Source organism: Oreochromis aureus, linkage group 2 (genome assembly GCF_013358895.1).
Source record: "Oreochromis aureus strain Israel breed Guangdong linkage group 2, ZZ_aureus, whole genome shotgun sequence".
Lineage (NCBI taxonomy): Eukaryota > Metazoa > Chordata > Actinopteri > Cichliformes > Cichlidae > Oreochromis > Oreochromis aureus.
Genome location: NC_052943.1, coordinates 20,633,071 through 20,659,035, shown reverse-complemented (window position 1 = coordinate 20,659,035; position 25,965 = coordinate 20,633,071). Strand labels below are relative to the sequence as shown.

At 40.5% G+C, this 25,965-nt stretch overlaps 1 protein-coding gene across 2 annotated transcripts; it reads left to right on the top strand.

The window, feature by feature from the left end:
- The first annotated feature begins 3,620 nt into the window (after positions 1 to 3,620).
- LOC116314831 lies at positions 3,621 to 24,287 on the top strand. 2 transcript variants are annotated; one of them, XM_039620682.1, is made up of 6 exons: positions 3,621 to 3,678; positions 3,821 to 4,150; positions 22,942 to 23,301; positions 23,469 to 23,591; positions 23,679 to 23,722; positions 23,824 to 24,287. In XM_039620682.1, the coding sequence occupies exons 1-6, from the start codon at positions 3,633 to 3,635 to the stop codon at positions 23,953 to 23,955; spliced, it is 1,035 nt and encodes a 344-aa protein (XP_039476616.1). In that variant the 5' UTR covers positions 3,621 to 3,632; the 3' UTR covers positions 23,956 to 24,287. The 2 variants fall into 2 exon arrangements, with proteins under 2 accessions (XP_039476616.1, XP_039476621.1); XM_039620687.1 differs by lacking the exons at positions 22,942 to 23,301; positions 23,469 to 23,591; positions 23,679 to 23,722; positions 23,824 to 24,287 and adding exons at positions 4,237 to 4,587; positions 4,697 to 4,807; positions 5,016 to 5,059; positions 5,167 to 6,534.
- Positions 24,288 to 25,965: the final 1,678 nt, after the last annotated feature.

Genomic DNA, 25,965 nt, shown 5'->3' with positions numbered 1-25,965 from the left:
GTTCATGAGGACTGTTTTCTTGGCTATGCATAGGGCAGTGAAAACCATATGGGCTATATTCTTTTCCGGAGTGACATTATCTAAGCTGCCCAACAAACATACTAAAGGGGAAGTTGGAATGTTACATTTCAGACACTTTGATAAGTCTTCACATATCTCACGCCAAAACTTCTGAACTGGTGGAAAGAACCAAAGTGCGTGGATATAATTGTCCGGTGAATTGGTTTGGCAGTGTGAGCAGTTGTTGGTAGACGTAAAGCCCATCTTGAACATCCGATGACCTGTATAGTGCACTCTATGTAGTATTTTGTATTGAATTAATTGAAGACTAGGATTTCTAATTAGATGAAAAGTTTTTAAGCAAATCTGAGACCAGAAGTTTTGGTCAAAGTTAACTGATAAATCCGCTTCCCATTTTGCAATAGGAAGTGATATTGATTCATCTGTTTTAGAAAGCATTCTGTATATTTTGGATAGTAATTTGGGGGTTTTAAGAGTAAGAAATTGAACCACACTTGGTGGTGTTTGTAGTTCAACTTGACCCGGTTTAAATCTCTTTTTTACTATGGATTTAATTTGTTGATATTGAGGCCCCAGCAGCCTAAGCCCATTGTAATGTAAGTAAGGTAGGACTGAGGGTTACATGATCCAGACCTAACTATATACTTCTAGTTATATCTTAAAAGAAGAGTGCATGTCTGTCTCCTGAATCAGGAGGCTTGTTTAACAAAAAAAGGGGCATGAAAGCTAAAGGCTGATTCCCATTCTACTTTTAGGTAAGTAAGTAAGCCAGCAGTCAGAAACCAAGCAAACCATAAAAGTAAAGTTTGTCAATTTACTGTCAATCTACATTGTAGCTGAGGCCTTGGAAACTTCCAAGCAAAGACTCACAGCATTGACCAGCATCTCAAAGGGATATAGCAGCTTTACTTCATGGAATCATCAAAGGTGTACTCTCAGTGGCAGGGGAAGAATATATGAACAGCACCACAAAGCTGTGTCCTTCCAGAGCGATACTGGAAGGACACAACCCACAAAGGCAATGCTCAGTGGCTAGTGGATCTAAGAGCAGACCACAGCAACGAATCTCAACAGGGTCCAGTAAGCATCACAGTACCAGACATTTAAGAAGGAAGCGTTTCCAGTATAAAGAGCTGGACAGTACCAGGCCCTGACATGATTCACACCTACTGGCTGAAGAAGCTGACTGCACTCCATGAGCGTCTGGCAGCACAAATGAACCAGCTGCTAGTCAATGAGACACACCCAGAATGGCTAGCTCAGGGGTCGGCAACCTTTAACACCCAAAGAGCCATTTGGACCCGGTTTCCATGTAAAAGAAAACACTGGGAGCCGCAAATACTTTTTGATATATAAAATGAAGATAACACTGTAAATATTGTTTTTTTTTACCTTTATGCTTTGTTTAATCAATTAAAGTGTGTTGCTTATGAAATCCATGAAGTGCTAAAGAGAAAATTACATTTTATTTATGTAATGAACACATTTTGAACATTTTGAACTCTTAAAAATAATAAAAAATAAATAAAAAAAATAATAATATAAGAGAAACACGCTGAGTTGAAGGCGTCTTTCAAATGAATTAAAAAACTGAACTTAAATTATCCATGTAGCAAACAAAAAATATTGTGAGGGGTCATCCTTATCTTGCCTTTGGGCTTTTGGAGCATGTACCGGAGCCCGGAGGTACATGACTGACGATTGGTAGTCTACAGTGGGATTCAGCGCTCCTATTGGGCCAGAGTCTACAGTGTCTACGGTCACTGTAGACTTCGGGCCAATGAAAAGACGTAACTGTCTACGGTCACCGTAGACTTTGCACTACCGTAGACTCGACCTGAAGAATATTGATGCTGGCTTGTTATTAATCTCCGGCTCTCTGTTATTAATCTCTGGCTCTCTTCCACAGCATGTCTTTTATCTTGTCTTCCTCTCTCAACCTAACCGGTTGCAGCAGATGGCCGCCCCTCCCTGAGCCTGGTTCTGCAGGAGGTTTCTTCCTGTTAAAAGGGAGTTTTTCCTTCCCACTGTCGCCAAAGTGCTTGCTCATAGGGGGTCATATGATTGTTGGGTTTTTCTCTGTATGTATTATTGTAGGGTCTTTACCTTACAACATGCCTTGGGGCGACTGTTGTGATTTGGCACTGTATAAATAAAACTGAATTGAACCGAATTGAATTAAATTGATTCTAGGAGACAGGCAGTTAATCTAGGAGAGCTGGGCAGGGTTATAGAAGGTCCTTATCCATCAGCAGGACTGGTATCTACTCTTTTGTGCAAGGACAAACAGGATCCACCACTGGTGACCTGTGCTTTTTACATGTGGGAGCAGGTTCACCCTGAGCACATGTAAGAGATGCAAAAGGGTCTGGAGAAGCCATGGAAAACATTCCTGTAATATCATTTAGCATGACCAGTTTGTTGTTGGTTCACTGGTGGTCTGAGGAAGGAAATCCGTGGAAAAATTCACAGACCTCAAAGTGATAGGCAACAGTACCCTTACTGCAATTAGATGTCCTTGGATCCACTGACAGACTCTATTCTGGTGCAGTGGGTGGTGGGTTCCTCCTGCTGTATGAGAGTACATGGCCTCATGTTGCAAGAGTATGCAGGCAAGTCCTGGAGGATAAAGGAACTTAATGGGCCCCATGCTCAAGTCATCTACACTCATTAGAACAACTCTGGGACATTATATTTCAGTCCATCTGACACCAGCAGGTTGCACCTCAGACTGCTCAGGAGCTCAGTGATGCCCTGATCCTGATCTGATTGAGGTCTGATATGTTTTCAAAGTGCCTCTCTGACGTTTGTGAGCAGTGTACAATTGTTGAGGATTATCTTGCAATCTGAAATAGGGGACATGAAATCAGTCCATGCTGTGCGGAGTTTGCTCAGGCTAATAAAGAAAAACTGTCTTAGAACATAATGATTTGATTTCATGACTTAGGTCATCATATACCATATCTTTGTATAGAGGTTTTGATATTCTTTATACAGCCAGCTGATCTAAAGAAGACATGCCATTTTGATTGAGAAAGTTAAACAGTGTATACCAGCTAAGGTCTTGGAGGTAACATTATTCTGTCTTTACCTCTAGCTCCACCATGGGGTTAACATGGGTGACATTTAATGCAAGTGCTGATTGGTTTGTTATGAAAAAAGCAAAAACATATAAATAAATAAAGTTGCACATTAGTTGGGCAAAAGCCTTCGCTTCATCCTGTGCGCCAGCTTTTCTCCAAGTCAAGATGTCAAATTTCATCAGAAATTCAACATGTTATGTTTTGGGGTTATTTCTTGCACTACATACCACAAACAGCAGTGGTGACTGTTCCACTGTTTATGTCCTTCAGCTGAAAAGAAAAGGAAGGAATACAATAACTAATAACCACCAAGAGAGAAGTAAAAATTTCCCAAATGGTTAATTGCAACAGAATATCAAAGAGGGGTGAAATGATTTACAGAGCCCAGGAGGGGACCAGTGTAACATGAAGGGTACTTTTGAATCTATATGTGTTAACCAATCAGAATCATTTTACAGCCTTGCCTAGCATGATCATCTTGCCTCCTTCACTCACTGAAAGACCATGTTCTCAACAACGAGCAGTGTCATGATGATGGTGCTATGGATTACTTTGCTCTTTCTTCATCAAGGATGTAAGTGCTCTTTAATTTTCTCCACAACTATTCTATGAAGAGAAATTACATGTCAAATAGAAAATATGTGTTGAAAATAAAATGAATTATTTTGCATTTGAACATTTTCACATCATTATTTTTCTGTATTCTCCTAATTCAGATTCTCTGGTTCCAATGAAAATCGTTCAGCTTGGTGAACCAGTAACGTTAACATGTGCTTTACCCAGCAATAAAGAGCTCAGCACTTTGGAAGTCCACTGGTACAAGCAGAGTATCGGGGATGGGCTCAAATTGATTTCAACACTGTATGGAACTAGACTACCTCAGTATGGTCAAGAAATATTTAGATCAAGATATAACGCATGTAATACAAAAACTTTTAGCAATCTGACCATTTTGAAGACAGTCCAAGAGGATGAAGGAATCTATCACTGTGGAATCATTGAATGGCTTAATCCTGAATGGAGTGGGACATATTTGTTAGTAAAAGGTGATAAACTGGCATACTTTCAAAAAATTGTGTTAGTGTGTTGGAGCATGTTTTGACGATTGTCTTTATATTTTTTTATTAAACAGGAAACACTCAGAGGGCATCAAACTATACTGTTGTTCAGTGGCCAGCTGTATCAGATCCAGTCAATCCAGCAGACACAACAGCTCTCCAGTGTTCAGTTTTCTCTGACTCTGACAACAACACATATGCAGGGGATCATGATGTGTTCTGGTTCAGAGCTGGTTCAGACAAATCTCATCCTAGCATCATCTACACTGGCAGAAAGAGAAGTAATGAATGTGAAAAACCATCTGACCTTCAGAATAGATGTGTTTATCGCTTCTCTAAGAACATCAGCTCCTCTGATGAAGGGACTTACTATTGTGCTGTGGCCACATGTGGGGAGATATTATTTGGAAATGGAACCGAACCTGGTATGATTTTTTGTTTACTACTGGAAGTTATACTCAAGGTATGTTGGCAGCATATGAGTGACTTTTTTTGGAAAATTTGATTGAATCTTTCTGGTTGTTTGTTTTGTAGTGCAAAAAACACAGTCGGCATTTATTCAACTGGCCTTAATAATAGTGGGTTTGGTCATTTCTGTCACTGGAAATGTTTTCCTCATCTGCAACCGAAGAGTACAAAATAAAGGTAAGTGTTGTATGATGATTTCCAAAGCTAAGATTGTTCTGTTATTCAAGTAGTGTATCCATTGTTTAAATATGAATATGAATATATATAAAAATGTTTTGTGTTATATATTTATATGTTAGGCAATACATTTTGAAATAGTTGCCACATCAAATGCATTTTACTATTTTGTATTTGTCTTAATAATTTAATTCATCTTTATAAATAGAAAATGCTATATCAGAAGATCACATTGACACCTCACACCAACCAGTAAGTAATGAAAATGCTTGTTATTCAATTAAAATATGACTGAAAACCTCATTATTATTATTATTTCAATTGCCTGTTATTATTGTTATTATATCTTTATTACACAGGCCGAAACTGATGGCCATGTAAGCTATGTTGCACTGAACTTCAGTGAAAGGAAATCGAGAAGCACAAGGAAGAAAGACTTTGCTGAGGACAGTGTCTACTCTCAAGTTAAATCCTGATTTCAATACCAAAGTTGAGTTTTGTGTGTTTTGTTCTGTATTTCTTGGGAAAAAAAACAGAAAATAAAAGAAAATACGGAAAAAATATCAAAGAAAAGAAAAGAAAAATCAACACATCAACTTTAAATTTTGCAAAAGAAAAAACAAAAAAAATCCTCAACCCACTATGCGATTTACTTAATCAGTGAATTCACACTCCTTTCGGAGAGGAAACTTTAGTCCTGCTCACTCCATAGGTAGCTTTCTGACCTTTGTAAGAGAAATTAAGTTGAGTGCTGCTGAATTAGAAGCTTTTTTGTAAAAGCAAATTGTGTTGGTTGGAGATAACTGTAGTGTGAGAAAACACTTGTGCAGACTGACAGTATAAATTCAGGAATGTGAGAGTCAGGATCAACTGTTTGGTGAGTTTAGCTGAACTGAGCCTTGCAGCCATGTTGTTTGTTATTGCAGTAGCATTGCGTTGCCTGTTTGCCTTTCCTGTTAGGTGAGCTTGACTTTACAATATATTTCCTGCTTTTAATTTTTTTTAAGGTTAGATAATGTAGTTTGTTTCTACCTTAAATAATTGAATGGAAATTTCAATGTGAATTATAGCTTTGTTTGTTTTTATGCTAGGTTACCTAGTCCCATGTTAGTTTACATGTTAGTGTTATATCATGCATAGCTGCACGGGCTGCCTTGCAATGCATCATCTGTGATAATAATCATAACAACAACAACAGCAATAATAATAACAATAATAATGACATGTATTATGATGAATATGACTTGCTTTGAGGGTCCGGAGTCTAGTGACTCCCACTTTATGTTTATGAATATTCATTGATTTTGTTAGTTTTCTAGTTATTTGTTATTATTTCCAGTGTTTAGGTGTTCTCTGTGTCTCCCTTGTGTTCCTTGTGTTGTGTCTAGTCTTCTTGGTTCTGTGTTCCTGTTTCCCGTTTTACTTTGGAGAGTCTCGCGTCCTGTGCATCAGTGTATTCTGTTTTGCTTCCACCTGGTCTCATCTTGTCTGATTATTGTGAACTACGTTCCCTGCCTGTCGGCCATTTCCTTGTTTCCCTGTGTGTGATATATAGTGTGTGCAATCGTTGGTAATGTTTTCTATGTTCCTCATGTTCTTTAGTTTAGCTTTTCCCAGTGTAGATTTTTGTTTGTTTTTCTCAGTTCCTCCGTTGCCTTTTGTTTTGTAGCTTTTTGTGCAGCCAAGAATAAAGGCTCGTTTTTGTTAAAGATCCACCTTCATCTCCATTGTCTGCGTTTGGGTCCAGTTTATGTTTGCATCTAGGGATAAATATTTTTATGTTGTATATGTCTTTGTGCCTTGTCTGTGTCATTTCATTACATTTTAGTTTCTTTTTTAAATGCTTTATGAAGCAAAAATAGTCCTTACTTTCGATTAAGTCACTAATTAAACTAATCTAAATAATAATAATAAATAACAAATAATAATCTAAATAAACATAAAATATAGAGTTAGTATAAAACTGATAAAATCTCAACTACCACACTCTCAAACAATGAACTCATATCTTACATGTACAAATGTACAACTAAATACCTTGTTAATCACATAGACTTTCTAAATTGTATTATGAACATGTTATATACTAGTTGCTGGTAGGTCTTGGGCTACACAGGTTGTGCCTTTTGTTAATTGTTCTGTTTATAATTATATCCATAACTTTTAAGGATATAATTTTTAGGCACAGTCAAATTGTCAAAGGTTTCCAGTTCAGAGATCATGGGAATGTTTTTCTTTTTAATTTATATTTTATGTGGTCTTTCTGGCTTCAACAAGTGCCCACTGATTCGTGCTGGGAAGGTTTGTTGTTAATTGGGATCTAGTGCTTCAGTCTGAGATGGCTGTATTGGTGCAGCACTTACAGTGATGCAACACTCTACTGGTCTGTTGTGTTTAAGAGATAGCTGACAAATCAATTCAATTTATTTATTTATTTAGCACCAAATTACAATAACAGTCACCTCAAGGCAATTTGTTTTGTAACGTGAAGACCCTACAATAATAGAGAGATAACCCCAACAATCAACCTACCCTTTTTGAGTAAGCACTTGGTGACAGAGGGAAGGGAAAACTCCCTTTTTACAGACGAAACCTTCAGCAGAACGAGATATTCTTTCATCTAAAGACAGAATAAAGGAGATACTGTGGAAGAGAGCAATAGTTTAATAATAACTAATGATTAAATGCAAAATGTCGTTTAAATACTTACATAGTGAGTAAATAGGGTAAGTGAAGAAGAAATACTCTTTGCGTCATGGGAGGCCCCAGCAGCCTAAGCCCATTGCAATGTAAGTAAGGGAGGACTCAGGGTTACATGATCCAGACCTAACTATATACTTTTAGTTATATCTTAAAAGAAGAGTGCATGTCTGTCTCCTGAATCAGGAGGCTTGTTTAACAAAAAAAGGGGCATGAAAGCTAAAGGCTGATTCCCATTCTACTTTTAGGTAAGTAAGCCAGCAGTCAGAGACCGAGCAAACTATTAAAGTAAAGTTTGTCAATTTACTGTCAATCTACATTGTAGCTGAGGCCTTGGAAACTTCCAAGCAAAGACTCACAGCATTGACCAGCATCTCAAAGCGATATAGCAGCTTTACTTCATGGAATCATCAAAGGTGTACTCTCAGTGGCAGGGGAACAATATATGAACAGCACAACCAAGGCTGTGTCCTTCCAGAGCGATACTAGAAGGATACAACCCACAAAGGCAATACTCAGTGGCTAGTGGATCTAAGAGCAGACCACAGTAACGAACCTGAACAGGGTCCAGTAAGCATCACAGTACCAGACATTTGAGAAGGAAGAGTTTCCAGTATAAAGAGCTGGACAGTACCAGGCCCTGACATGATTCACACCTACTGGCTGAAGAAGCTGACTGCACTCCATGAGCGTCTGGCAGCATAAATGAACCAGCTGCTAGTCAATGAGACACACCCAGAATGGCTAGCTCAGGGGTCGGCAACCTTTAACACCCAAAGAGCCATTTGGACCCGGTTTCCATGTAAAAAAAAAAAAAGCACTGGGAGCCGCAAATACTTTTTGATATATAAAATGAAGATAACACTGTAAATATTGTTTTTTTTTTCCTTTATGCTTTGTATAATCAATTATAATGTGTTGCTTATGAAATCCATGAAGTGCTACAGAGAAAATTACATTTAATTTATGTAATGAACACATTTTGAACATTTTGAACTCTTAAAAAAATAATAACAAAAGAGAAACACGCTGAATTGAAGGCGTCTTTCAAATGAATTAAAAAACTGAACTTAAATTATCCATGTAGCAAACAAAAAATATTGTGAGGGGTCATCCTTATCTTGCCTTTGGGCTTTTGGAGCATGTACCGGAGCCCGGAGGTACATGACTGACGATTGGTAGTCTACAGTGGGATTCAGCGCCCTATTGGGCCAGAGTCTACAGTGTCTCACGGTCACTGTAGACTTGAACCAATGAAAAACGTAACTGTCTCGGTCACCGTAGACTTTGCACTACCGTAGACTCGACCTGAAGAATATTGATGCTGGCTTGTTATTAATCTCCGGCTCTCTGTTATTAATCTCTGGCTCTCTTCCACAGCATGTCTTTTATCTTGTCTTCCTCTCTCAACCTAACTGGTTGCAGCAGATGGCCGCCCCTCCCTGAGCCTGGTTCTGCAGGAGGTTTCTTCCTGTTAAAGGGAGTTTTTCTTCCCACTGTCGCCAAAGTGCTTGCTCATAGGGGTCATATGATTGTTGGGTTTTCTCTGTATGTATTATTGTAGGGTCTTTACCTTACAACATGCCTTGGGGCGACTGTTGTGATTTGGCACTGTATAAATAAAACTGAATTGAACCGAATTGAATTAAATTGATTCTAGGAGACAGGCAGTTAATCTAGGAGAGCTGGGCAGGGTTATAGAAGGTCCTTATCCATCAGCAGGACTGGTATCTACTCTTTTGTGCAAGGACAAACAGGATCCACCACTGGTGACCTGTGCTTTTTACATGTGGGAGCAGGTTCACCCTGAGCACATGTAAGAGATGCAAAGGGTCTGGAGAAGCCATGGAAAACATTCCTGTAATATCATTTAGCATGACCAGTTTGTTGTTGGTTCACTGGTGGTCTGAGGAAGGAAATCCGTGGAAAAATTCACAGACCTCAAAGTGATAGGCAACAGTACCCTTACTGCAATTAGATGTCCTTGGATCCGAGCTCACCGGAGAAGGAGGTAAGTGACGGAAGTGACGGACAAGGTAAGCGACACATGCTGTAACTGACGTCAGACGCCGGAGATTTTGGCGGAAAATTTAAGCGAATGGTAGTTTAGAACTGAACAAAGTTTCTTTAAGCTTTAGCATTACCAAATATAATAATCAATTGTCACATAACTAACAACATCTGTCCTATCATCCCTAACACCCTGGAGGACAACGGGGAGAGTTTAGACGCTCTCCAAGATTACATCGACCGCTGTTTCCAGATTTAGTCATGAAGAAGGCCCAGAGTGCATCTTCCCGGCCAAAATTGAGACACCGTCATCGAAGAGATGTCGCCCGCAGACTCCCCGGCACAACATCACCTGCCGGCAAAGACATTGCAGACATCCTGGAGTCAATCGACCAACGATTGTCCAGTTTCGATGCGAGGCTGTCCCTGGTGGAGATTTTACACCAGGAATTTAAATCTCTGCGAGAATCCCTGGAGTTCAGCCAGCAGCAAGTGGAAACGCTTGCCGCTGAAAATGCCACGCTACGGGAGTCGGTCAAATCTCTCACCGATAATGTGACCCAGCTAAACACTGAAAATAAAAAAATAAAAGAGTCAGTTATCGATCTACAAGCCCGTAGCATGCGTGACAACCTTGTATTTTCCGGTATTCCAGAATCTGCCGAGAGGATGCAGAGGCAACGGTGAAAAGCTTCATTAAAATCCACCTGAAGCTGCCGGAGGACACCGTAAAGAACATTGCCTTCGATAGAGTGCATCGCTTGGGGGCCGTGAGGACGCCGGCCGGAGACCACGTCCTATTGTGGCCAAATTTGGCCACTTCAAACAAAAGGAACAGGTGAAAAGCCGCGGGAGGAATTAAAAGGAACGGACTTCAGCGTGAACGACCAGTTCCCAAAGAGATCCTGGAACGACGCAGGGTCCTCTTCCCAATCCGACGCAGCTTCATCCAGAAGGGCTCCCGCGCTGTCATCGCTGTGGACCGGCTGTACGTGGACGGACAGCTCCACCGCGACCCCGACATCACTCCGTGGCTGTATTAACTTCACACCAGATAAGAATCCGCTACACCCTTTCCCTATCCAAGCACACTAACTTGCATTAACTTAACATTAACATCTGTCTAACTTACCAGTATCAAATCGGCTCATCTTAATTTCATAGCAGAATTAACACCGTCACTCTCCGTCAACGGTATGATTGGAATGTTTCCGGGTTTGTTTGTTTGTTTTTTTTGTTTTTTTTTGCTATTGTTTTTCTCTCCTTCTCGTTTTTTTTCTCTTTTCCCCTCCTGTTTTATGCTGCTCACCCTTGTACTTGGTTTCTTTCTTTATTTCTTTCACTGCTTCGATCACCTGCTTCCAGACTCATCCACAAACTTTATTTCGACACATACGCACAGCACGATCACACACAATCATGCGCTCAACGGCAGCACATTTACATCAGACAGACAGCGCACACAGTATAGGATACACACACTTAAGTCAAGCGTACTACTCATATTAGTAAATATGCACACACATAATCAGACTCAGGGAGCATCTCGCCACGCATTTTTCTCTCTCTCCTTCTCTTTATTTATGAACTGGTGATGTATTCTCTCCACCTGTCTAAGCCACACACACAGCATACACCCCTAGTTATACAAACATATCTATGGGTGAACTAAGATTCGTTACATGGAATGTAAATGGAGCTGGCTCCAGAGAAAAGAGGTTAAAAATATTTAACCAACTCAAAAAACTACAGGCAGATGTTGTCCTTTTACAAGAGACCCACAGACCTCTTAAAGGTTCGAATGAACTTAAAACACCTGAGTTTCCTAATGTGTTCTCAGCTTGTTATAATTCTAGACAAAGGGAGTAGCAATTTTAATCCATAAAAATATTAATTTCACAGTACTCGATACAGTTATAGATCCAGAGGGCAGATTCTTAATCATTAAACTATCTATATGTGATAAAAAGCTATGTATTGTAAGTGTATATGGTCCAAATGTTGATGATCCCTCATTTTTTCACAGTTTTTTCAGTGCACTCTCTGAACACTTAGATGGCACACTTGTTCTTGGAGGCGACCTCAACCTTGGACTAAATGAAGAAATGGATAGGCTCAATACAGCAGGAACTCAGCGTAATTGGCAGTCCACAAATATAATCAAACAGTATATGAGCGACTTTGGTCTTTGCGATGCATGGCGCTCCCTCCACCCCAACAGTAAGGAATATTCTTTCTTCTCACATGTTCATCACTCCTACTCTCGTCTGGATTATTTTTTTGGTCAGCAGCTCACTGCTGAGTGACATTTCAGACACTGAGATTCATCCTATAGCTGTCAGCGATCATGCTCCTGTATCTTTAACACTAATGCACAAGAATAATACTACGCCAAGTAAAAACTGGAGATTTAATACTTCACTGCTTAAAGATGAAGACTTTATTAAATATTTTAAAAAGAGTGGACTTCATATTTAGACTTTAATGACACTCCCGGAACATCAGCTTCTGTTCTATGGGAAGCAGGAAAGCTGTGATGAGAGGTAAAATAATTTCTTTCTCATCACATAAAAAGAAAGAAGAAAACAAAAATATTCAGGAATTAGAAAAAACCATCAAATCCCTAGAAGAAGCCTACGCTGCATTCCACCAAGATCAGGAAACATTGAACAAAATACGCAAAACAAAACTAGAATTAAATGAGATAATTGATAAAAAAACAAAATTCTTAGTACAAAGACTACGCTTACAAAATTATGAACATAGTAATAAATCCGGTCAATTTCTAGCAAACCAGCTAAAAATAAATAAAGAAAAAACAACTATATGTGCTGTTCAAGATTCATCTGGGAACACAGTATATGACCCGAAACAAATAAACAACATTTTCAGGGATTTCTATAAAACGTTGTATTCACCACAAATAAACCCATCTAAAAAGGAAATTGATCAGTTTTTAGACAACATAACTCTCCCAAAATTATCAGACACTCAAGCAATGGCACTAGATTCGCCACTGACACCAGGTGAACTCCAGGAAGCCCTGATAAGTATGCCCAATAATAAGGCTCCAGGCCCAGATGGCTTTCCTGCAGAATTCTACAAAGAATTCTGGACGATTCTAGCACCAGTTTTATACAGAACGTTGTTGGAAATCAAAGAAAATGGCAGACTTCCATCAAATATGAATTCTGCAAACATTAATCTCTTACTAAAACCAGGCAAAGACCCTGTATATCCCTCAAGCTATCGTCCAATATCCCTTATAAATGTAGACCTCAAAATAATCTGCAAAGCTCTCTCAAAGAGATTAGAGAAAATAACCCCCTTAATTCATCCTGACCAAACTGGTTTCATAAAAGGTAGGCACTCATCAACAAATACACGTAGATTACTTAATTTGATAGACTACTCATACAGTAAAAACCTTGAAACTACAATATTTTCTTTAGATGCAGAAAAAGCGTTTGACAGAGTTAACTGGAAATTTCTATTTGCAACTTTACACAAATTTGGTTTTGGATCCTCTTTCATCAACTGGTTAAAAATATTATATAATTCCCCAACAGCTTGTGTGAGAACAAATGACCAGACATCCTCCAGCTTCTGTCTCCTGAGGGGCACCAGGCAGGATGCCCACTCTCCCTTCACTGTTTGCAATTTTTATCGAACCACTAGCAGCAGCAATTAGACAGAATTCAGTAATTAAGGGCATAAATGCAAGAATGTAGAACATAAAATCAGCCTTTATGCGGATGATGTGTTACTCTTTCTCCAAAATTCACAAACCAATATCTCTGGGGTGATTGAACTGATAAACTCTTTTGCAAGAATATCAGATTACTCAATTAACTGGTCAAAATCTACAGTCCTTCCGATTAATTGCTCCTTCCATAATTCCTCTTCTACTCCACTGCAATCGGAAATATAAAATATTTAGGTATTAATGTATCTCCCAAGCTTGCAGATCTAACTAAATTAAACCATATCCCACTTTTAAAGAAGGTAGAAGGTGATCTGGCCAGGTGGAAATGTCTACCCATATCACTCATGGGAAGGGTTGCCGCGATAAAAATGATGGTATTACCAAAAATAAATTATTTATTCTCAATGATCCCAACTAAACCGCCGCAAGATTGGTTCAGATCTCTAGATTCATATATGTCCAAATTCCTTTGGAAAAATAAGCCCCCACGTATAAGCTTAAAAACACTACAAAAGACCAAGGATAAAGGAGGATTAGAACTACCTAACTTTCAGCACTACTTCTTAGCCAACAGGCTTCAGTTTATCTCAGGATGGCAAAAACATACCCTCTTAGATGAACCTTGGCTAGATGTAGAACAAGCACTTTGCAATAATCTAGAGATTTCAGATCTACCATTTATCAGCTCAAACATCCAACGACATGAATGCTTCAAAAGCATCAACATCAGCTCTTCTCTGACAGCGTGGTGGGAGTTTCTGAAGTTGACAGAGTCTTCATTAATCCCATGCAAACGTACACCTATCTGGAACAACCCTGACATATTACAAAACAATAATATGATAAACTTTTCAGATTGGAGTAGTAAAGGAATCAAATACTTAGAACATATACTAGAAGGAACAGAATTTATTTCATTTGACAGACTAGTTACACAATATGGGATCAACAAGAAACGATTTTAGAATATCAACAAATTAAATCCATAATAAAAAGAGATTTAAACCGGGTCAAGTTGAACTACAAACGCCACCAAGTGTGGTTCAATTTCTTACTCTTAAAACCCCAAATTACTATCCAAAATATACAGAATGCTTTCTAAAACAGATGAATCAATATCACTTCCTATTGCAAAATGGGAAGCGGATTTATCAGTTAACTTTGACCAAAACTTCTGGTCTCAGATTTGCTTAAAACCTTTCATCTAATTAGAAATCCCAGTCTTCAATTAATTCAATACAAAATACTACATAGAGTGCACTATACAGGCCATCGGATGTTCAAGATGGGCTTTACGTCTACCAACAACTGCTCACACTGCCAAACCAATTCACGGACAATTATATCCACGCTCTTTGGTTCTGTCCACCAGCTCAGAAGTTTTGGCGTGAGATATGTGAAGACTTATCAAAGTGTCTGAAATGTAACATTCCAACTTCCCTTTAGTATGTTTGTTGGGCAGCTTAGATAATGTCACTCCGGAAAAGAATATAGCCCATATGGTTTTCACTGCCCTATGCATAGCCAAGAAAACAGTCCTCATGAACTGGAAAAATAAAAATAATCTTAATTCTAACCAATATAGAAATTATCTATTAGATTACATTAGTCTTGATACAGCCTCTGCCACCACATCAGATCAATTGCTCTGGGCTCCTTTGATCAGCTCCATCACCTAGTGGGGTGGGGGTCTTAGTTTGGTCCCACCTTCACTGTTGTGATTGGTGTGGGGTAGGGACGGGCTTAGGGCATCAGGGGTTCCCGGGAGCATCTTCCTTGGGGGCTCAACCCGGGATAACGGTCATGGCCAATTAGGGGCTCTGTTGGCTCTTAGGTGACGGTTTCCTCGTGGCTGCGTGCAGCAGGGCTAGGGAGGGTCTGTGCTGACGGACGTGGGTTACTGACCTGGTAGCCTGGCTGCCCCTGGGTGGGTCCGGGATGGGCGTGAGGTTCTGGGGCACTCCGTCTCTGGGCTGGGGCCCTGGCCAAGCCTCAGGGCTTGGGTCCTGGTTGGTGTGTTGCCGGGTTGTGGGCGGGTGGGTGTATGGGGGCCCAGTCCTGGCGCAGGGTGCCGCCTGTGCATCGAACCACCTGGGGGCTCTTCAACTGGTGGGGAGGTTGTCAAATCCTGCAGGAGATTTCTCTCTTCAGGAACTCTCTCTGCAGGAGGGGAGATACAGGAGAGGTGGAGGAAGATCTCAGCCTGGGCGTCTATTGTCTTGTGTAGTCTGGAAGATGAGTGGATGATGGGGTGGGTGCAGTTTTCTCTGTGGTGGGGTCGGGTGGACTGTCCCGGGCTCTGTGGGGCTGGGCGGCGTTGCTGCACTGGGCCCCGGTCCGGATGGGCCTGGGCCCCCTTTCCCTGGCGGGTTGCAGAGTATGGGGTGCCTACTGGGGTCAGCGGGGAGCTGGCCCCAGGGAGGGGTCACTGCCCCTCCTTCCTTCCCTCCCATCTCCAGCTGCCTCCCTCTTCCCGCTCCACCACAATCACCCACACATGCAGGGCCTTGGGGTAGGGTGTGTCACCAGGGTGCAGAGGAGACATCCCCCTCTGTCCCCTTCTGGCTGCCTCTGCCTCAATTTTATCCCACAACTTAGACATTCACATTACTCACACTCTCATTACACATACATATAGGATCTTGGGGTGGGCACGCTACACGGATTCCAAATTACCATCAGGGTGTACACCTCACCCCTGGCGTCGTTGCCCACCTCTCAATTTTAAATACACGTAGACATTGAGGGCTAGCAGGAGGGGCTATACGCTTACCTGCTGCTCTGGCAGGTAGCTCCATGCCCTCCTGGGTTTTAAATGCACCTTAGAACACACATACATCAACACTACATAAGAGCGGGTGGAGGGAGGTTTGGAGTCTTCCCACACCCCGTTCTCTCTGACCTGCTGGAGCGGGGGGCTAGGAGGAGGAGTTGGCCGTCCAACTGGGGTCTGGAATGTGGGGCCTCCCTGCTGCTGCGGAGTCGGGGGCAGTCTGCTTCTCCCACCGCAGGGAAAAGGGTAACATCACCTGGGTCTGGGCGCAGTTTCCCCTCCAGGGGCAAGGGTACCTAGACCCGGGGCTTAGAGCACGCTTGGGGAGTGTGATTGTGTGTACAGCGTCTCTTTATGTCCGTCTCCACGTTGGGTGAGTGTTGAGTAATTGTATATGAGAGCATGAGGGTGGGAATAGATGTTTGTATCTGTGTGTGCCTGTTTGTCTGTGTCTTTATGTCAGGTTGGGTATCAGACGCCACCTCTCTGGGGACATCTCAGGCCCTCCAAGGTTTGGAGGCCCATCTCCCCACCACTTCCCCTGCCGGTGGCAGACGCCCTCAGACATCGGTGCGTTGGTGGTTCTTTGTGTCCGGGGTGGCGCCCAGGTACCCACCGGCTCACTCCTTGGCGGCTGCTTATCGGGGCCTGGAGCCTGGGGCTCGCTCGGGCCACTGGGATGGGGTGCCTCGGCCTCTCAGCCCGGGCTCGGTCACTCAGGCACAGCTGGCTGCCGGCGGAGCTCACGGGCACGCCACTGCAACCCCCGGCTTCTGCTCATGGCTGCTGAGTGACCCCTCATCTGGGACTCTCCTCAGCTCTTTCTGGGATAGTGGCGCTGCTGCCCTCTGTTGGTCTTCCTTGGTCTCTTGTGTTCTGGGGGCCTCTGGATGTCTGGAGTTTTGATCTCCTCCATACCTGCTTCATGCCCTGGAGGACGGGGCAGTGGCCCCCACACCCTCTAGTAGATCATTACATGAAGGAACCTTTTAAAAACAAGCGCGTTCATGCTCACAGGTGCACACACGGGTGATCACACACACAAACTACACCCTTTTTGGCTCCTACCTCAAAGCACACTGTGCGCTGTCGATCCTACGTGCTGCACAATAATGTTTAATATTTAGTATTTACTGTCATATTCCCATATATCATTGTGATGTTGTTTATTACTCTCGTTTTCTTCTGCTTGCTTTCTTTTTCTTTCTCAACAGGTGATCCAGGTGATCGATATATGTATTTTTGTCTGCTTATTCTGTTGGTTTTGGTTTTGCCCTTCTCCCCGTCCCTCTTCTCAGCTGTTTTTCTTTCCTCTTTCTTTCTCCCCTTTCTTTCCACCAGTCAAGTCTGTCCCGTATTCAGCAAGTCAAAATAAAATAAACAATAAAGGTGAATCAAATGGACCATTACGGCAAGGCTGGGATGGTCCATTTGGTAAAGTAAATCCGTTGGGCATCTTTCTTCGCCTTTAGACAATAATTCTGATGGCAAAAGAACCAAACGGGACAGGTTTAAAAAAAAAAAAAAAAAAAAAAAAAAAAAAAAAAAAAAACTGAACTTAAATTATCCATGTAGCAAACAAAAAATATTGTGAGGGGTCATCCTTATCTCGCCTTTGGGCTTTTGAAGCATGTACCAGACCCTTGACCTGAATTTAAAAAATAACTTGGAAAAAAACAATATGTCACTAAACAATGCAAAACAAATATTTGCAGAATATCTGCATAAATATTTATTTTGACTGGATAATGGGACTTCTGTTCCTGAACCTCTGCGCACAGCATCTGCAAATTGGGGCTGTACGAAGCCACTTTCATCTTTACGCAGGACTGTAAACTGTCATCTGTGAGGCATGAGTGGTTTTTGTTTTGAACATAGTTCATGATGGGGAATAGCTAGTCACATACATATTCGGATCCGAAGATCAACAGGACTCCAAATGCATATTTGTTCATGTTTATGTAGGTGTCGGGGATGGCATTCCATGTTTCCAACATGAGGTCGTGATTCTGAACTTATTGGCCTTCTGATGGGCAACATCTTCAACATCCTCTGTCAAGTGTTTGAATTTGGACACCCACATATCTTTGTCAGGTATGTCAGCCAGCTCGAGCTCCGGATCAGGTTGACTTACACTTGCAGTCACATCAACAGGGATGGATCGATGGTCAGGGGAGTGACCGGGAAGGATAATGTGGTTTTTTCCTCTCTGAACTCACGGAATCATTTCCCAAACAATGCTTGCATTATGGTGATTGCAGACTGCTAATACTCAGAATTTATCAACTCATGAGCTTGTTTAAACTCCCTTACAGAGGGGAAGTGAGAAAGTGTGCCTCTGTAAATCTCTGGCTAAAACTGTCAGTTTGCGCTCAAATACTAACACTGTCATGTCCAATTCAGTTCAATTATATTCAATTCAATTTCAATTTTATTTATATAGCGCCAAATCACAACAACAGTCGCCTCAAGGCCCTTTATATTGTACAGTAAATCCTACAATAATAGATACAGAGAAAAACCCAACAATCATATGACCCCCATGAAGTGCAGCCAGCCACTTTTCCAGCCACTCTGGCTGTTCCAGCTCAGAAAAGATGAGCCCTTTGCTGCTCATGAAAGTTTTCACCTTTCCCAGACATGCAGCAAAGCGTTTCAGCACCTCTCCTCTGGACAGCCACCAGAATCTGTTATACAGCAGGAGATCAGAGTACATGCTCTCCATCTCATCCAGCAACGAATGGAAATGACAGCGATTTATTGATAATCTGAATGACAACATTCATGACCTCTGTGCATTCTGGAGGAAAAGTTTGTGCACACAATGCCTCTTGGTGCAGGATGCAGTGAAATGTCAGCAGCTTTCTATCCAGTGACTTCTGCAGCAAGGCCACAAAGCCCCTGTGTGCGTCATACTTGGTGTCCCAACAGTAGCCACTGACACTAGGTGGGTTGTTTTTATTTCTATGGTTCTTAAGCAATCAAGCACAGCCTCACAGATGTCCTCCCCCCGTGTTTGGCATTTTAGCGGAATCAGCTCAATAATTTCTTCACATATCGGCAAAACAGCACTATTTGTTCAATGTCACTTTTGTCTTTGGACTCATTCCAGGTGAGTGAGCTGAATTGATGTCTTTGATTTGCTGTCTTGTGATATTTTCTGCCATTTTTGTGATTCTGTCTTTGACTGTCGTTGCAGAGAGAGGCATCTCTCTGGTTTTCTGCACAATTTCACTCTTGTTTTTAAAGTCCGCGATTAGGTGTTCTGAAATCTTAATGAGTGATTCTTTCATATATTCTCCGTCCATGAACAGCTTCCCATGCCTGACTATTTCCTGAGCTGCCACAAAACTTGCATACGTAGTTGAATTTGACTTCATCCACTTCTTGAATTGATTTTGTCTCAGATCAGCCTTCTGCCCAGGTATCATTAAATGTTCTATTTTTCTTAAGATATTTTTCTTTTCTTACATTTCCTTATACTTGACCTACTCGGGGTTGAAAGTCTCGATAAATGCATGGCTTTTTGACGGTTATACCGGCTTCTGTGAGTGTCACACTTATTTTGAGCGATGAAAATAATAAAATATAATTTTATTTTAATATTTCAAGATCACAATAATCTTCCAAGTTAGAACTACAATTAAAAAAAAGAACTAACACAAATAAAATACACTTCAATTAAATACTTATAATTTATTTTCCCATCCACACGGAGCTGCAGTATAAGGATGAAAGTTGCAGACCCCTGGGCTTGCTGAAGCCAGGCACTCCTTATCCCCAAGGACCCACAGAAGGTGATAGGTCTATAGCATAAACCTATTCGCTGGAACGTTCAAGACAATTCAACTACACAGCAAAAAGCATTGAACACCAAGCAGAGCTCCTTATGATTCTCGTATACGAGGGAGACCAACTGGACAAACGTCGTTCCTTCGTTTGACCCCAGTTGTTCTCGTCCGCTCCCTCGTAACACTGATCTTTTATTGAGGTCACATGAATATGCATAGGTTCATTAACATACGACGTATACATACACACAAAGAGTACCTTGCCTGTGCGTTGTGTGTGTGTGTGTGTGTGTGTGTGGGGTCAGAGTGTGACCCCATAACCAACTTCCCTAAACCTGCTGGTCTGGAAGTCCAGCAGTTCATCTAAACAAAAGGCACTTAGCCTAAAACAGACATAGATACGTTTATCCTACCACAAAACAATGAGAGAAGGTACAACCTCTCCCGTGCTCCCAGGATGTGGGTGTGAATGCCAGAGCACTCTGGAATGCGCACGAAGTCTTTGCAGACTCCTAAGGATCACACATCCTATCACTACACAATCGATTATACACCTCTAAGCATATATGGTTAAATATTTCTAAGCATAAATGACAATCAACAATACAAATCTAACAGAAGGGACTGGTCCCATCCAACTACCGGTCAGTAACCTGCCTCAGTACCACATGGAAGCTCCTGTCAGGCATCATAGGGCCTAAGAGGAACAGGCACATGGCTCAGTACATGAGTGGGGCACAGAAAGGAATTGGCAGGAATACCAGAGGAGTGAAACACCAGCTACTGGTAGACCGAGCTGTCGCCTGAGACTACAAGACCAGACTGACCAACTTGATACCCCAATAATACCCCACACCTGAATGCCTAGAACTATACAAGTTCAACAGGAACCTAAGAGCCTTCATCAGGAGCTCAACTGGGATAAGTAAATAAAAAAGTAAGTACAATTTTATTTATATAGCACCTATCAAGATAAAAATCTCAAAGTGCTTCACAGAAACTAAAACATAAAAACAAAAAAGAAACCATAAGCAAGTTTAAAAAGATGAGTTTTTAGCTGTTGTTTAAAAGAGACCCTTGAGTCCACAGATCTCAAGCTCAAAGGGAGAGAGCTCCAGAGTCTCGGGACCACAGTTTATAAAGCTCTGTCACCTTTTGTTTTCAGCTTTGTGTGATGGATGTGGCGAACAACACTAAAGACTAACTTCAAGCCAATAGAACAGGTTACCATCAAGTGCTGGAATTACCAAGGAGATGCCCTGTCCCCATTGCTGTTCTGCACAGGCCTGAACCCCCTCAGTAAGATCATGAACAAGACTGGCTGCAGATACAAACTACAGAATGGAGCAAGTTAGCCAACTGCTCTGCATGGATGCCAAAAGTGAACGAGACATCAGTTCACTGATCCACACAATGAAGATCTACAGCAATGACACTGGAATGTCATTCAGACTGGAGAAGTGTAGTCGGACAGTAACAAAGAGAGGAGATCGTACTACCAGAAGGCAACACTGCAGACACTGAGGACAGCTACAAGTAGCTGGGGATCCCACAGCCAAATGGAAACCATGAAGAGGCCACAAGGTAAAGCAGCAACCACCAAATACCTGCAGAAGGTCATGCAAGTCCCGAGGAGTTGGCTGAATTGCAAGAACAAGATCTGGACTATCAGCACCTACGCCCTGCCAGTGATCAGGTACGTTGCTAATAAGCTGGCCGAAGAAGGAGATAGAAGCCACTGATATCAAGACTAGGAAGCCACTGATATTAAGACTAGGAAGTTCCTGACTATGCATCGAGGGTTTCACCCCAAATCTAGCACCTTGAGACTGTACACTAAGCAGAAGGAAGGAGGTGATGGCTGTAGTGATAGATGTAGGTATACTAAATGACAGGAACAACATCTGAGATCTCAGTCCAGAATAGTTGTTTAGAATTACAATAGGGCTGTAACATGAAAAGCACTGTAAATACTTTCCAGATGCACTGATATGCCCAAAACTCGAGGGGTCTTGAGGTTATCTACAGTACGAGGTGTCAAAGATGCATCATTGTAAGATCTCGCACCACCTCAGCTGCAGGAAGAAAATGACAACTAACTTCTGATGGCATTTTTCTGCCTTTGCCTCTAGCTCCACCATCGGGTCAATTCAGGTGACATTTAGTACAACTGCTGATTGGTTTGACATGAAATTTACTACAAAAATTGCACATTACTTCTGATTGTTGAAAAAGCTGAACCATCTCCTCTGGCCATGGGTTCAACTTGTTTTTTTTTTTTAACAAAATGTAAAATTTTTATCTGGAATGCAACATTATGTATTTTGGATATTTCTTGCAGTACATACCACGAACAGTAGAGACTGACACTTGCTGTTTATGTGCTTGAAATCCAAGGACAGGGTAAATTATGAAGTAGAGACTGAAAATAATAAAAAGACAAAGGTAAAAAGTGAATAACCTGGACTCTACAACAAAAAGAAAGGGGAAATCTTTTATTGTCCCCAAGATGAAGCTAGTTCAGGAGGAGGCAGACTTTTGACTCTGTTCTGTGTTAACCAATCAGAATCATTTTACAGTCTTACTTAACATGATCATCTTGCCTCCTTCACACACTAAAATGCCTGCAAAGTTCTCAACAACGAGCAGTGTCATAATGATGGTGCTATGGATTACGTTGCTTTTTCTTCACCAGGGATGTAAGTGCCCTTTAGTTTCCTCCAAAAATGTTCTATGTAGAGAAATTATATGTGAAATAGATATGTTGAAAATAAAATAAATTATTTTGTATTTGAACATTTTCACATCATTATTTTTTTGTTTTCTCTTAATTCAGATTCTCTGGTTCCAATGAAAATCGTTCAGCTTGGTGAACCAGTAACGTTAACATGTGCTTTACCCAGCAATAAAGAGCTCAGCACTTTGGAAGTCCACTGGTACAAGCAGAGTATTGGGGATGAGCTTAAATTGATTTCAACACTGTATGGAACTACAGCACCTCAGTATGGTCAAGAAATATTTAGATCAAGATATAACGCATGTAATATGGGACATATTTGTTAGTGAAAGGTGATAAACTGGCATACTTTCAAAAAAATCTGTTAGTGTGTTGGAGCATGTTTTGACGATTGTCTTTATATTTTTTATTAAACAGGAAACACTCAGAGGGCATCAAACTATACTGTTGTTCAGTGGCCAGCTGTATCAGATCCAGTCAATCCAGCAGACACAACAGCTCTCCAGTGTTCAGTCTTCTCTGACTCTGACAACAACACATGTGCAGGGGATCATGATGTGTTCTGGTTCAGAGCTGGTTCAGACAAATCTCATCCAAGCGTCATCTACACTGGCAGAAAGAGAAGAAATGAATGTGAAAAACCATCTGACCTTCAGAATAGATGTGTTTATCGCTTCTCTAAGAACATCAGCTCCTCTGATGAAGGGACTTACTATTGTGCTGTGGCCACATGTGGGGAGATATTATTTGGAAATGGAACTACACTAGATGTGCAAGGTATATGCACCACTGGTTTTTATCATTATTATTATTATTATTATTATTATTATTGTTATTATTATTATTATCATTGTTATTATTTCACATTCACTGTACCCTCAAACATCTCTTATTTTAAGCCACATCTTACACATCTTTTCTTTCCACTTTTAATATTGTTTCAGAAAGCAACCTATGGCTACAGCTGGCAAATACAATTGTTTTTCTGCTGTGCCCTGTCTTGCTTCTGATTGTTATTGTGGTTCTCATTTACACGATCTGGAAAAATAACAGGAATCATTGCAAAGGTAATTATAGTTACTCATATTCCTCAATGAAACAAACATGAATTAAGCTTGTTTTGTTGTAATGATTATCTGTATTCTTTATTCAAGCTGCTGTCCTGCAGAACAACTTCAGCTATCAAAAAATACAACAGGTAAAGTTTTTAGTGCTATAAATTTGATCATAATTTTGAATTTTCTTTTATCGATTTTATGTGTTTTGTTTATAATATTTTTATTTACTCTATTATCCCAGAATATGGATACGTGGATGTTTTCTGGTGTTGTCTTTACCGTGATGAAAGCTGACAGATGTACAAAAAACAACACAAAGGCAGAAAAGAGGCAGCATATCTACATGGCTGCCAAGGCTTTTGGGCTGGATTAGGTCTACTTATCATTCCTTGGCATGTTGTTCTGTTCATGTTATTATCAGTGTTTAATACAGCAGCAGTTTGGTCATGAATGGCTGTTGTTTTACTCTGTCTTTTGTCTCATTTAGATTATTGCACAAGCACATCAAAACTATGTACTGGATTAAAAAGGACATTACAAAAATCACAAAAGAAGTCAGGATGTCTACCAAATGAGAATTTAAATATGTTCATATGTATACCAGTGGAGTGTGTTAATATTTGTACTAGAATAAAGAACTCTGCAACAGTGAACTGTAAATAATACTTTTATTTCATTATATGTAATCATGTAGGAATTTTTACCATTTTGCTGCAGTCTTGTAATAAATTGTCTTATATTTTATTTTCTAATTGTGTGTCGGCATGTCCCACTGAAGTTTTAATAGAGCACCAGCTCTCCCACAAAATCAGGTGAGCACCAGTTTTTAGAAAACAGAAAACATTTACACAGGGAAATGGATTTCTAACATTAACCCAAACTATCTTACTGTAAATTAACACACATTAAAAAGTAGCTCACAAGGTAGAGGTCATCATAACCGGAAGATTCCTAGTTCAATCCCCTGGCTACCAGTGAGCCTTGAGTTGTTCTCTGATGCATTTATTAGAGTGTTAATATGTTTAAATATAAACTAGAAAGAACTTAGTCATAGAAAACATGAATGTATATCTTGCATTCTACATTACAATAAAAAATCTAGAGTTGGGTGCACAAATTTTCATTGATTTTTTTTTTTTCTACATTACAATAAAAAATCTACATAGAGGCTCAAATATATATACAACCACAACTACATCTTTATTATGAACTTTAAATAAAGAAGTTCAGAATTTAAACATAATATCAATAATAATAATAGTAATAATCCCAGCATTCCAAAGAATTTAGGAAGGTTTCAAGGATGAGCTGAACTGGGAGGTATAGACCTACGTGATGTGCTGTGGAATGTCTTTGTCTCTGTGCTTTTGTTGTTCATATATATATAAGACACTAGGGTGGCGGCCCATCTTCAGAGACGACTTTGGCATTTGACCACAGCGCTCCCTCCATGTTACAACATGTGAATAAACCATTTCGAACAAGCTCATTGGGTGTTTGCAGTTTCTTTTAAATTTCCATGACAAATCTCAAACTTTAACAACACAAAATGCTAAAAATTGAGAAATATTTTGTAACAATAGATTTTTCCATGTCAGAATCATTAAAGCAGACAACAATCTGCTTTAATGATGGACTTTTCTGTTTTTCTGCAAAGAGTCATCTGCAGTGCATTGCTTTATTTTACCCACATATGCAATTCTCTGAATAGAGAATAAGGCAACGCTGTTAAATTTACTGAGATCATCAGGGAATTTTAGGAGTGAAAGTTGATGAATACCTACGTCTGTAATCTGTTTTACAGCGTCATGGGCAACAAATTATAACTTGTGAATAACAGTTATGGTTAATCTTTTTACACAGGTGTGGTTGCTCCTCTCTGTAAGCCAGACATGGGTGCATTATTACTAGCAAAGCCAAAAAACATACATGTAATTTCTCCAGAGATGCCCTTCATAACTGCAGAATGCCAGACCACCCTTGGTATGCAGTTGCATTTTATCAAGCTGAAAGGAGAGGCTGCACCTCTCACCTTTGTAGGAAATTCTAATGTCAACAACCAGGCAGGTGGAAGATGTACATTTCTAGCTGATTGTTTTCACACTGAAATAGTTGTGCTTAATGAAATGTTGGAAATAGGATGGATCCAGATCATCCTGCTATAAAATATCATCTTTAACAGAATCATGAGTGTTGAAAGAGAAAGTCCATTTCTGATTTTATTGTCGATTGTGCTGTAAACTGTCAAGATTAAGCACTTAAAATCAGAGGGCGAGGTACATTTTTATCTCCATCAGGTATTAAAAGAATTTAGCAGAGGCAGGCAATATCCAACAGATAGGAGAGAATACTGGTTCTGCAGATAATGGAATTAGAAAATTTT